General features: G+C 41.0%; 1 protein-coding gene across 3 annotated transcripts in view; it reads left to right on the forward strand.

The window, feature by feature from the left end:
• The window catches only part of LOC5574744 (protein shifted), a 63,527-nt gene that overhangs the window by 43,854 nt on the left and 7,268 nt on the right, over window positions 1-12,405 (forward strand). For 2 of the 3 annotated variants that reach the window (XM_021838774.1, XM_001655261.2), the window contains exons 2-5: window positions 4,129-4,597; window positions 4,654-4,836; window positions 6,006-6,206; window positions 6,285-6,380. In XM_021838774.1, coding sequence (XP_021694466.1) covers window positions 4,186-4,597; window positions 4,654-4,836; window positions 6,006-6,206; window positions 6,285-6,380 — 892 coding nt within the window. In that variant the 5' untranslated portion in view covers window positions 4,129-4,185. The remainder of the gene's footprint in view (window positions 1-4,128; window positions 4,598-4,653; window positions 4,837-6,005; window positions 6,207-6,284; window positions 6,381-12,405) is intronic. The other variant, XM_001655262.2, reaches the window with a different exon arrangement.

Consider the following 12,405-nt stretch of genomic DNA (forward strand, 5'->3'; position numbering starts at 1 on the left):
AAACATTAAATTCTAATTTTTGTGTTGCTCAAAGTAATGAATGAAATATGAAAAATGTAAATAAACATAATATTTCGATCGCAGAAATGCCATTTTTTTAATTTAGTTACGCACAACATTTTTTGCAATTTCGTAGAAGACCACTTGAAGGTATCAGAAATTATATCGGAATGCATTCACCATCATTTTACAATTTCTGAAAAAATGTTGTGTAATGATTCATAACGCAACTCAAAACAGTTGCGTAATGAGAAAGCGTTGCGTGATGAATCATTACAGCACTGGTTTCAGTTGCGTAATGATTATTCCCGCACTGCATATTTCAGTACAGGAAAGTAGGCCGTTTCATGACAGATTGGCGTGATGAAAAACAGCCTATTACGATGAGAAATTGCAAAATAGTAGTTTACGCCACAAGGTGCAGAATGAATATTTTTACAGCACGAGTCGTACGTTTATCCGACGAGGCTTGCCGAGTTGGATAATTACGACGAGTGCTGTAAAAATCGAGTTCAATTTCATGAAGGGTTACTTGAAGAATACTTTTAAAACCATTTTTCATCAGTCTACAAATGGCCGTGCGTAGCCATGATTGAAAAATTCTGATCATAGTAGATTGTGCAGAGCAATTGTCACAATTTTTCAAACTATCATCCGGGTAGCATCTTTATTCGAAACAAGGAGAGATTTCGATTCTGATATTCCGATTGATATTGAGTCGGCAGCGGAAGTGGTCCTGGCTGGTCTACTACCGGAGAAATTATTCCGAGTCCAGTGCAAGTAACTGTGGGAGAAGTCATGAAATTTACAACTGAAGGTTCCAGAGCCACAGTAGAAACGGAAAATTTTCTCAGCTGCCCAGTACAGTTTCACAGTTCAAACATTTGGGCCCACTATCTTGACTGAAAGCTCGAATGTTCCAAACCCAGTTCAAATTAATAGTTTGACTAATTGTCTAATTATTATTTACTAAAATAAATAGGTAGACAATTTTTCATTAAAATATACTCAAATGTATTAATAATTCAATAAAAGAAGAGCAACTTATTGAATCCTAAGAACAAAAATTCATAGACCTCTCCGTTTTTCTAATAACGATAGTCATCTAAAACGCATGTGCTTCATTACGTTAATTAAGCGTTGCGTAATGAACCTTTACACAATTGGGTCCTAAAATTTTTAATAAAATCTTGTTTTTATTTAACAACCCGAAAGAGCATGTTACTTCAACTACTTTAGCATTTTTTCCCGCTCAAATAACGGCTATATCATATTTAAACTTTAATTTGAAAATTGGGTCCATAAATGAAGCTTGACACTTGAGATCATGTTTGACGTTCGCTTAGTCGACAAAAACACCACAGGGGTTTTAGTTTTAACACTGGGGTTGTTCCTATCTGACATTTCGAAAGGGACACGGAAAACAAGATACACCCAAAATTTAAGGTTTAAGCCAAGGGGTGTGACAAAATCTAAAAAAATGTTTTTTCGACTTAAACCAACGGAAAACATTAGAAAATTGAGTAAACACGTGTTTTTGGAATAAACTTAAGCGTTTGGCACTAAAATCAGGACAGGGCTTTAGGACCCTATTAAAATGCGTTGTATAATGAGCCATTATCGAACGCTTTTCAGTCGGATGATAGACCCATACGACAATGCGGGAAAGTAGGCCTTTCTATCACAGGTTGGCGTGATAAAAATCAGCCTATTACGATGAGAAATTGCAAAAAAAAAAAAAAAAATAATTGCAAGATATGTTAAAATTTGATATTTACTAAATTTGACTTTCGATTCATATCAGTGGCGCAAAATGGATATCACCCTAGCTAGAATCATCCGGGTTAATTGTAGAATTACTTAACAAGCTACAGTTTCTTGGTAGGGGAAGATCCCCCCGTTACGGACAGCGCCCAATACAGGACACCGTCGAAATATTGAGAAATCATGTTCCAATCAAGTGGTGTATTAGAAGAAAAGAAAGCTTTTATGGAGAGTCATGTTTGTGTAGAATAACACATCCTTGAAATATGCATGCCTATTTAAAAAAGTAGAGATTTTTGAAAATCGTTAAAAAGTAGACGTATCGCATTAAATTTGAGCTTAATTAGTAATTATTTTAAAAAATGGAAAAATAGTTTGGATCACGCTATCATGATTGAATATAATCGTAATTTGAAAGTATGAGTGTATTTTGCACCATATTTAAGCAAATTGCGGACAAACTACAATTATGATCAAGCACCTTCTGTCCTCCAGTTTCGGACAGCTTGATTTGTTATATGACATCTTTGTATTTTTTTTTCATCAGTGTCTCAAAATACATCCATTTTTTATGTATTCCGTCGAACGTGGTATCAAACATGCAATAAAAATAAGCAGAATGAAGATTCAGAACAACATCGTAAAATATGTAATTCTTCATCAGAGAGGTTTTTGATGGACATCTTGCAAACTAAGTAAAACTCAAATTATTCTTGTAAACGTTGCAAATGCATTGAATTGGTCATGAAAACCCATTCCTGGAGTAGAAACATTCAATGATGCACAAATCTACAGTGAACGATCCATTTTTAGATTATGTCCGGTATTGGGAGTCACTTTTTATGATTGGCCAATCTATCCATTAGAATCCATCATCAAAATGTAACGTCAAAATTCATATTTATATTTTCAAATTTATTTTTGTACGCTATAAAAATGATATTTATCATAAACAAACAGGATCACATAAAACCAATCTTTTTTAATTATAAATTTAGTGGCTTAAGTGTCCGGTACTGGGGGAACTCTCCCTAAATGATTCAACGTGCAGAAACTCCTTCAAATATTTCTTCAACAATTCTGCAAGCATATCTAGTGTTTCCGACAAGAATTCTTTCAGAAACTCTCCAGAATGTACCCTATTTTTAGAAGCCCAGATAGCCGTAGCGGTAAACGCGAAGCTATGCACCAAGATCAAGCTGAGGGTTGTGGGTTCAAATTCTGCCGGTCGTGAATCTTTTCGTAAAGGAAATTTTCTCAAATTCTACAGATTATTTCAGAAATGCCTTGAGAAATCATTGGCCATCGCCAGTAGCATTATGGTCGTTCTGTGTCAGCGCTGCATAGATATTTTTCTTGGTTCACGAAATTCTTTGATGTCATGGAAAGCGACTCGATAATCTTCTGCTAAGGAGCGGATTGTGGAAAATCGGTTCAGAAACAGAACAGTGTAAGCCAGGCCTGCCCAACCTGTTTGCTCTTTTTCGACATAAATTGTTGGTGTGTTCGCAAGAATTGACCTATATGAACAAAATTAGTCTCAAATGAAAGCTTGGTAGTATATCTGTATGGATTAGTCCATGCTGAAAATTTTAAATTTATATCAAACTCTTCGCTAGCGATGCAAGCATAGGTAAAAAATCAGTCCGCGGGCCGGACCATTTTTTGAACTTAATTGCGTCGGTAGCAAAGAGGTAGAAACAAATTTTAAATTTTCAGCATGGATTAGACAAATATACTACCAAGCTTATTTTGTTCATATCGGTCTATTCTTACGGACACACCAACAATTTATGTCAAAAAAGAGCCAAAAAGGTTGGCTAGGCCTAATGTAAGCTGTAAGGCCTCTATCAAAAGACGACATAGGATTTTTTTCATTTATATAAACGGTTTATCTCTCGGGAAGTCAAAATTGTAATAATCGTTCTCTACAGATCAATTTCAGATGGGTTTCGGGCTTAATCTTCATTTGAAGAATACCAAATTTAGATAACAATTAAAAATCAGATTACATTTAAAAGGCGAAATCTATCTATAGGTGGATCGTTCAAAGTTTTATTCTTATTTTTTCCATCCAATCATTCTATACTGACAATGCCCAATTGAATGAGAATGGTTGTCCATATTCACGAGTGAATCAATTTTGCATTTTTTGCTTTCCTCTTTCAAGTCGATCTTTTGCCGACAGAGACCGGCGAGCTGGAATCATCGAAACGTGACGATTAATATGAAGAAGGTTCCCTCATCCAGATCAATGAATTCGCATCGAAGCGATTTGTTCGCTTCCCAGTTCTGGGAATATGCAACAAAGTTGCACGATCGCTCTCGATTGGGCATTAATTGTTGTTTGATTTTCACCAACAGGTTTAACCACCCGATCTTGGCCATTTTTACGATACGCTGCCGAATACTGGCACTCCGATGGCGAAACGTGACTTGCTTCAGAATGTGATCAAGTACAGTTTGATACTGATGGCGACGATCGTGAGTCATGTGTGCCCGCGCCAGGATCATTACTACAGCTATCAGGAACCGTATGACGATGATCTATCGCTGTGGATCAATGAACAGCAAGTGAAGATATTCAGTGGGGTACCGACGAAGATCTACGCAATCGATAATGGGCGTGTTTCGCTGCATCTTCGGGATCCGAATTTCAGTCACTATCTGCCGATCATACCGTCCGAGGTGAGCTGCGTGAACTTCACCTGGAAATCCGGATCGAAGAAGTATCACTACAACTTCGATCGCCTAGTGTCCGAGGATGAACAAATACTGAAACCTCCTACGATATCGATCAAAACTAGCGGTCGTGTTCCAAAGAATGCAAAGGGTAAGTGTTTGAAGCTTGTTGGGCGAAGGACTAGTCGCTAATATGTTCCATTGTAGAGTTCAGTGTGACACTGCCGTGCTCTGGTAATGTGTCAGGCATTGCGGTGTTCAGCATTGGACTCCTAATACAAAGTCGCAAGGGCAAACCTGTGCCCGGCACGCCACTCCGAATAAAACTCCGTAAGGAATGTGCACATAGAGGTGTGTATGATAGAACTTCTTCCCTAGCATCTTCGCAAGGTAGTGTATGCCTTTTTTATTTTTTAATCACTTACTCTCCTCTTGCACTGATCCTCTACTCCTCTCTCCGAACTTTCCTGGGACATGCATCTTTTGCTCTCCTTCAATTCTCTCTTTCTTTCTCTGTATTTGCCTCTCGCAGTGTAAATTTCTCCTCTTTTGGTTTTGCGCATCCGAAGAGCCGACGTCGCTCGCCGTGAGTTTAGTGTTTTTGCCGCAGATGCATCCTGCTTCGATCGAGGGTCGTGCTCTTCGTTGTTTGCTTCAACCACATCCCATGCATGCGTTAATTGGGATTACCCTTTGATTGCTTGCTGGTTTACTTCCAACTAGCAATTACAGGTGATGAAGCATTGAAAAGAAGAACAGATCACGACTCCATCCCATCCGAAGGCAGAGCATCTCTGTTGTCTCTGCTCCCTCTCTCAATGTGCCCTCTCTTTGTGAGCCACTGAAGAGCGTTGCTCCGGACACTCAATTATATGAACGAGCGTGCGCATTTCAATTAGCGATTGAATGGTGTTGAATCGATTAGATTCGGTTGTTTACGGCGGAACGAGCAGCGGTGGAGAATGGTTTAAACCGTTCAACACACTCAGATGGTTTACGATGCAGAATATTGCAGGGCAATTCTTTTGCTTGTTAGATTTACTGAATGCTTCAAGCTCACACACATGCTTTATAGTGTTGATTTATACTTCCCTTTCCTACCGGTAGATCGCTTCACCGCCTACTTTTACGATTTGACATGCTTTTATCTCGGTTGATCAGCATTTCTAAGCATCAAAATTTTGAAATTATTATGTTTCTTGTCAAACAGAGCCCCCTGTTTCGGCGCCCATGTGGTACTCGGTATAGAAATGCTGTGTTTCCTTCATAAACCCATCCCAAGCGCATGGTAACTGGTAATTAGACTGATATCTCTAATCATGAATCAAAACCAAAGGGTAGAAAATTATTCTCAAAAATCTCTCGTCAATCCAAATCCCTCTCCCCAATCTTTTCGCACCTTAAACGGGACCACGTGATCTGATCGCCATTGGTTCCGTATCCTTGTCCAATCACACACGAACACATCCACACCCACCCACACAAACACAATATGGTTTACGCCATGCTCGAATCGAACCAACCTTAATGACACGAATTGCACAAACACCAACTTGAAGGACCCGATCCAGAGTGTGACAAAAAGTGCGCCAACAAGGGCGTCTGCAATGAGGACAAGATCTGTGTCTGCCCCGAGGGCTACATGGGTCAGTACTGCCAGACGGCCCTGTGCTATCCGCAGTGCATGAACGGAGGCAACTGCACCGCTCCGGGGAACTGCTCCTGCCCGCCGGGTTACCAGGGAAGGCACTGTGAAGGTGGTAGGTCTTATTGCTGTTTGCATGCTTGAAAACGGCTAGCTCTAGAATAAGTTCTTCACCATTTCTTTTTTTTTGTAGGGATATGTGCGGAAAAGTGCCTGAATGGAGGAAAATGCATCCAGAAGGACAAATGCGAATGTACCAAGGGTTACTACGGACTGCGTTGCGAATTTTGTAAGTTATCTAAATCCTTATTAATTACGATCGTCAAAGCTATACCCAATAGACAATTTATTTAAGTTTGAAAAAAAAGTTATTCTACACCGGTCAGGCTAAATAACTTCTGTGTGCACTCCACGGAATTTCGTACGTTCTGCCTGCTTTACAGTTAACCGAGAACTAATGATATAACTCGATCGTTCTACACTTCTACCTCGCAGTATCGATGTGCGGAGATCGTAATCTCTTATCGTGTTTTTATATAGAATTTTCGCACTCGTCTCGAGTGTGGTACAGAGAAAAAAGGGGAAAACAACTATTTGGCTTGCGGGTGTCCACTAAATTTCGAAAATAAAATTCCCTGACCTTCCAGTCGTTTTTAGGGAAAATTCCAGACCACTGAATTGGTTACTTTAAACCGAAATAAGTATAATTTTTGAAAATGGATATTCCACTATTTGCATGAATCAAAGTTGTAGGCCGTATGAATAAACTGAGCAAAAACTTTTACTTCACTCTTGTTATCATACAAACTTTGTTGAGCGTTTTTCAAGGTAAAATTTCAGACACTGCTGAAGGACTATCTCAGAGAACTGGTTCAAAAAATTCAACAGACATTTCTCTAAAAATTTGTTTTGAAATTCTTCAACGAATTATTATTTTAATTCCAGATCTTTTTCCAACAACTTCTTCAGGAACTTTTATAAGATTTCCTCCAGAAGCTTTTTTTCTCCTATTGTTTTTTTTTTCATATCACATTAACTTTATTAACTTTTTTGAGAACTTTTACATTGTTCCTCCACAAACAAATCCAAATATTCATTTAAGAATTTCTCTAATCTAAGGAACCACCTCCAGAGCTTTTTCTAACAATTGTTAAGAATTGAGGAGATTAGAAGTGACAAAAAACTAGTGTTGGGAAAATCAACTCAAGTTTTTCAGTTTTGCAATTTTTCATTCCATATAAATTGTATGTGAGCCAAAACATATCAATCTTCTGCAAATTATGTTATTTTTTCTGTTGGACGAAAAAAGAACCTGAAATACCGTTGGAATGCTTAGAAACAAGATAAATTTTAAGTATATCCTACTGAAAGCCGACCAAAACGTCCCTTTGCGTTTGGGACACTCAGCCATTCCGCCTTGAATTTCTCCAAAAATAGCATTTGGAGTTCCTGAGAATATTTGAGGAACACTTCACGATGATTCGTTTCAGGTAGTTTATTTTAGCTAATATTTTCTTGTTCCAATATGAATTTTGATTTGGTTTTCTTCTCTGAGGAATTATAATGAGATTTATAAGTTTCATACCAGCCTAGGACTGAAAATTTCATTAACAAAGGAAGGAAAAGTTTTCTGATGTCTTTCTTGCATTTGTTGTGCCTACAGCAATGCTCTAAGAAACTCCTTAAAGATCTTCTATGAATATCGCCAAAAACTTCTACAAAATTTTAATGCATTATCGAGGAGATTCTTTGAAGGCAAATTTCTAGAATTTCCGCTTTCAATGGATCTTAATTAGTAAAAAAAATCATTCGAGTAACTTTTCAGAAAGCTTTTCTTTTGAGAAATTATTCAGAGAGGAATTTCATGAGACATTTTTAGAAATTTTTAGATCTTTAGAATCTTTTGAATATCTGGAAAATTTCCCGATTATATTCTTAGAAAAAAAAATAAAAAAGAAGGAAATATGGTACCTGGCACAGGATGGAGTAAACTTCATTTTTTTTCTAAAGATTTCGAGCAAAACGTACAAAATTAGGCAATGCGTTGATCGTGAGCACTTCGTTTGAAGAAATTGTTCGTAGAGCAAGACGTTTTTTATTCCAGAAAAAAATAATAATTTTGTGGCATATAAGCAATAGAGGTATAGGTAGTAAAGTAGAGTTTACTCAAATATTGATAAGAGTGTTTTCTCAATGAAAAGCTGCTATTTTGAGCGATCGGTTTCCTTTTTTCGACAGAAATCGTATTCAATGTTAACATAACTGTATTGCTGTGTTGACCTAATCGATAATCGATTACATTAAAGACAATCAACTAGTTTGACGTTGTAGTATATTATTAATAATTTTTCCCTGACCTCTAGTGAAATTCCCTGACTTTCCAGATCAACAATAGAATTCCCTGACTTTCCAGGTTTTTCCAGGTAGTCGACACCCTGCGGGCTACAAGTCCGATGTCCCCCTGGAATGGTACCTGAAGTAATCAGGGGGCTGACGCTTCTACGTCATTTCGTCACCTCTGGCTGGGCCATGTGAGACTTTTTATGATAGATACTCCTGTGCTTGTTGGTTTTCTGGACTTTACTGCGCTGCTCGTCCTGCTCTTCGGGCGAACCGGTTGGATGTCGAGGACGGTCCTGCGATTCCGGTGGAGGGAAGCTTCCGGTTCACAGGCACCCCGACGACCATTTGCCGGTGTTGTTCCGCGATCTACTCAGCTAGTCCCCGGCGGAGGATCTAGCCTACTCTGACTCCATGGTAGTCGGCCAAGTGCCGGGGTCCGTCGTGTAATTCCAGTTGGAGGATGACTTCCGATTTGCGGGCACCCTAACTACCCATCACCGATACTTCGTGACGCTCGAACTACTCGGCCTAGTACCCGAAGGAGGATCTAGCCTACTCCGATCACAACCCGACGCCCTCTGATCTTCTCGTCATTTCTGTTGCAGCGACGACATGATCTGCGTTATCGCTCTCTTCATTGCGTGCCACGTACTTACGTATTGACACATTTTCTGCACGATGTTGTCGGGGTTTAAATCTCTGTCGCTGCTTTCGAGAATTCCGTTGCGCTCTTCCGCGTATCTTGGGCAGTCGAAAGCTACATGTTGCGGTGTCTCCTCAATGTTTGAGCAGCCTGGACAGCGTGGCGACTCTGCGTACCAGAATCTATGGAGATACTTTCTGAAACATCAATGACCTGATAGGAACTGTGTTAGGTAAAAGTTCATCTCTCCACAGAACATTTTCCGGGATTAACGGTCATTCGATTCAGGGTGCACCAGCTGGCAAATGCATGAAGATCCTGCTGAAAGCACATTGCGTCGTAGTCCGAATGAATTCGTCGATAGATCTTTAAATCATCTGCGAAGGATAACCGAGGCCCCTTGAGAGTGTAGTGAACAACGTTGAAGTATATCAAAAATATTAACGGTTCCAAGTGGCTGCCTTGAGGAATTCCGGATGTAGCTAGAAATTCATTGGATTGAAAACCTTCAATGGTAACCGTCAGTTTACGTCCAATGAGGTACGAATGGAGCCAGCGTGGCATGCTGCCGCTAATGCCGAACCTTTCCAACTTAGCCAACTCTAGATTATGATCTAGTGTCGCATCACTGCTGTTGGTTGTCAAATCAAAATGATATTGATAGCTCGAGAGTGATATTGATAGTTTTAGTCCATCAGCCATCAGTTGATATGACTGATATTGTGCAACTCTGCGCATACAGCATCTGACGATATCGTTCTACACGCACTCGTGACTCACATTACCATCAGTCGAAACGCTCTGTTCAGCTTTTCGCGGTCCCGCTATGTATCTAATGCCTTGCCCCAAGCAGGAACTTGTTGGAAATGGCCAGAGTAATACGCAAACATGTCTTGCTTTAATAACGGTTTATTTGAGAATAATAAAAATGAACTCCTGTTTGACACCTTCGGTTCTAAGCCTCCTTGATTGGTCGTCAGTGGATCGGCCTACTCCAAGACTCCTCCTCGATCTGCTGCTTCCAATCCGCTAGCCGCTGCCAGTCTTGTGATTCGAACTCCAGTAAATGCTTTCGTCAAAAGATCTGCCACCATATATTCTGAGGGGCAGTATACAAACTTCACCTCTTTCTTCTCGCTGATGTCTCGAACAAAGTTGTACTTGATAGAAATATGCTTTGTTCGATTGCTGAATTTCTCTCCTTCTAACATCTTCAGACAGCTCTGATATCTGCTTCTGCTAATGCAATGAATTCAGCTTCGGCAGTAGAAAGTGAAACACTTGTTTGTTTACGGCATCTCCAACTGATAGTTCCGCCATTGAATTTGAAAATTTGTCCGCTATTCGATTTTCTGTCAGTAGAACACTCCGCCCAATCCGCGTCTGCAAAACCGATCAGCCCTTCATGGTCCTTGCACCTACTAATCCGCAGACGATAACCGCTGGTTCCTTTCAGGTAGCATATGACACGTTTCAGTTCGGTCCAGTCCATCTGTGTCGGCGCACTCGTCTTCCTGCTGAGAATCGATACTGCTGCGGAGATATCTGGTCTTGTGTTGACAGACAGGTAGAGTAGCTGACCTATCACCTTCTGATATTCGTGATTATCTGGGAGTGGTTCTCCTTGGTTTTCGAGCTTCTGGTAGTTAGGGTCTAGTGGAAACTTCGATTCTTTTGCATCCGTCAGTCCAGCACTATCCACAACGTGGTTGATGTATTTCCGTTGATTAATGAAAAAATCTCCTTCCGCGTCGCGCTCCACTTCAATGTCGAGGTAGAAATGGATGTCGCCCAAACTGTTGATCTCGAAGTTTTGCTCCAACACCTCCACAAGATTTTTGATCATCCAGTCATCTTCGCTTGCCACGACCATATCATCGACGTAGACTAACACGTAGCACTTATTGCCTTTCCTCGTCTTGCTGTATAGGCACGGATCAGCGTCGCACCGCTTGAATCCCTGCTGCTCCAATACCGCGTTCAGTTTTTGATTCCAGGCTCGCGCTGCTTGCTTCAATCCATATAAGCTACGCTTCAGCTTGCACACCTTGCGTTCGGTGCCTTTCACGATAAAACCTGGTGGTTGACGCATATAAATCTCCTCCTCAAGTTCGCCGTTTAGGAAGGCGGTCTTGACGTCGTATTGCTTCACTACCATGTTTCGTTTCGCAGCTACAGCCAGCAGCGTCCTGAAGGTCGTCTGTCTTACAACTGGAGCGAATACTTCGTCGTAATCACATCCGAACTTTTGTGTAAAACCTAGAGCGACGAGTCGAGCTTTATGACGGACAACCGCACCATTTTCATCACGCTTCGATTTAAAAATCCATTTGCATCCGACGACTTTTCGTTCCGGTGGTGGATCGACTAGCTCCCAGGTCCCGTTCTTCATGAGCGCTGAATACTCCTCTTCCATCGCAACCTTCCATTGATCAGCCTTGTCACTGCTCAAAGCTTCAGCCGGTGTCAGGGGATCATCTGAAGTTCGCTTGGTGCCCAACTGCTTCTTACGCTTCTTTGTCACCAGGCTCTGCTGTGCCGTTCCCATCTCGGTATCGGTGTCCGCATTCGATTCAGAATCATAATTGGTAGACGGCTCTGAAAAGTTTGGGAAGAGTATTCCTTTGCCACGCATAATGAAGTCAGTCAACTTGCCTGGTATGGCGCGCTCTCTACCGCTTCGCCTCAACACCTGTGACACGGGTGGATTTGAAGTTGTGCGCGGTGGGAGCGCCGGGGAATTTGTCACGTCACCGGTGGCATCTGCAAAGTGTTCATCGGCTTCGTCATCTTCAACTTCTTGAATCTCGTCATGGTTTGGTTCAGGGGGACGTAATGATCCTTGTCCGTTGGCCTCTTCATTTTCGATTTCGGGATTTTCGCAACGAATTGCTTCAGCGGGCCGGGTTGCACCTTGTCAATTAGTCACTTCAATAAGGTCTAACTTCACATATACAGGCCCTACGTCGACGCTGACTTGACCTACATCAACCGATGAGTTCTTGTTGATTCTGCCTTCATCCAGGAAATTCACATCACGGCTCTTGATAATCATCCGCGACCTCTTGTTATACAGTCTATAGCCTTTCGAATCTTCCTCGTAACCAACCAATATGCATTCTTCCGCTTTTCTATCCCACTTCTGTCGCTTCTGCCGGGGAACGTGTGTCATGACGGTTGTACCGAAAATCCTCAAATGCGCCAGATCCGGTTTCCTATTTGACCACATTTCTTTCGGTGTCATGTTGTGTCCTTTTGTCGGAGAAAGGTTCAGTAAGTAGACCGACGTCACCACCGCTTCTCCCCAGAATCGCTTCGGAAGATTTGC

The sequence above is a fragment of the Aedes aegypti genome, chromosome 1 (genome assembly GCF_002204515.2).
Source record: "Aedes aegypti strain LVP_AGWG chromosome 1, AaegL5.0 Primary Assembly, whole genome shotgun sequence".
Lineage (NCBI taxonomy): Eukaryota > Metazoa > Arthropoda > Insecta > Diptera > Culicidae > Aedes > Aedes aegypti.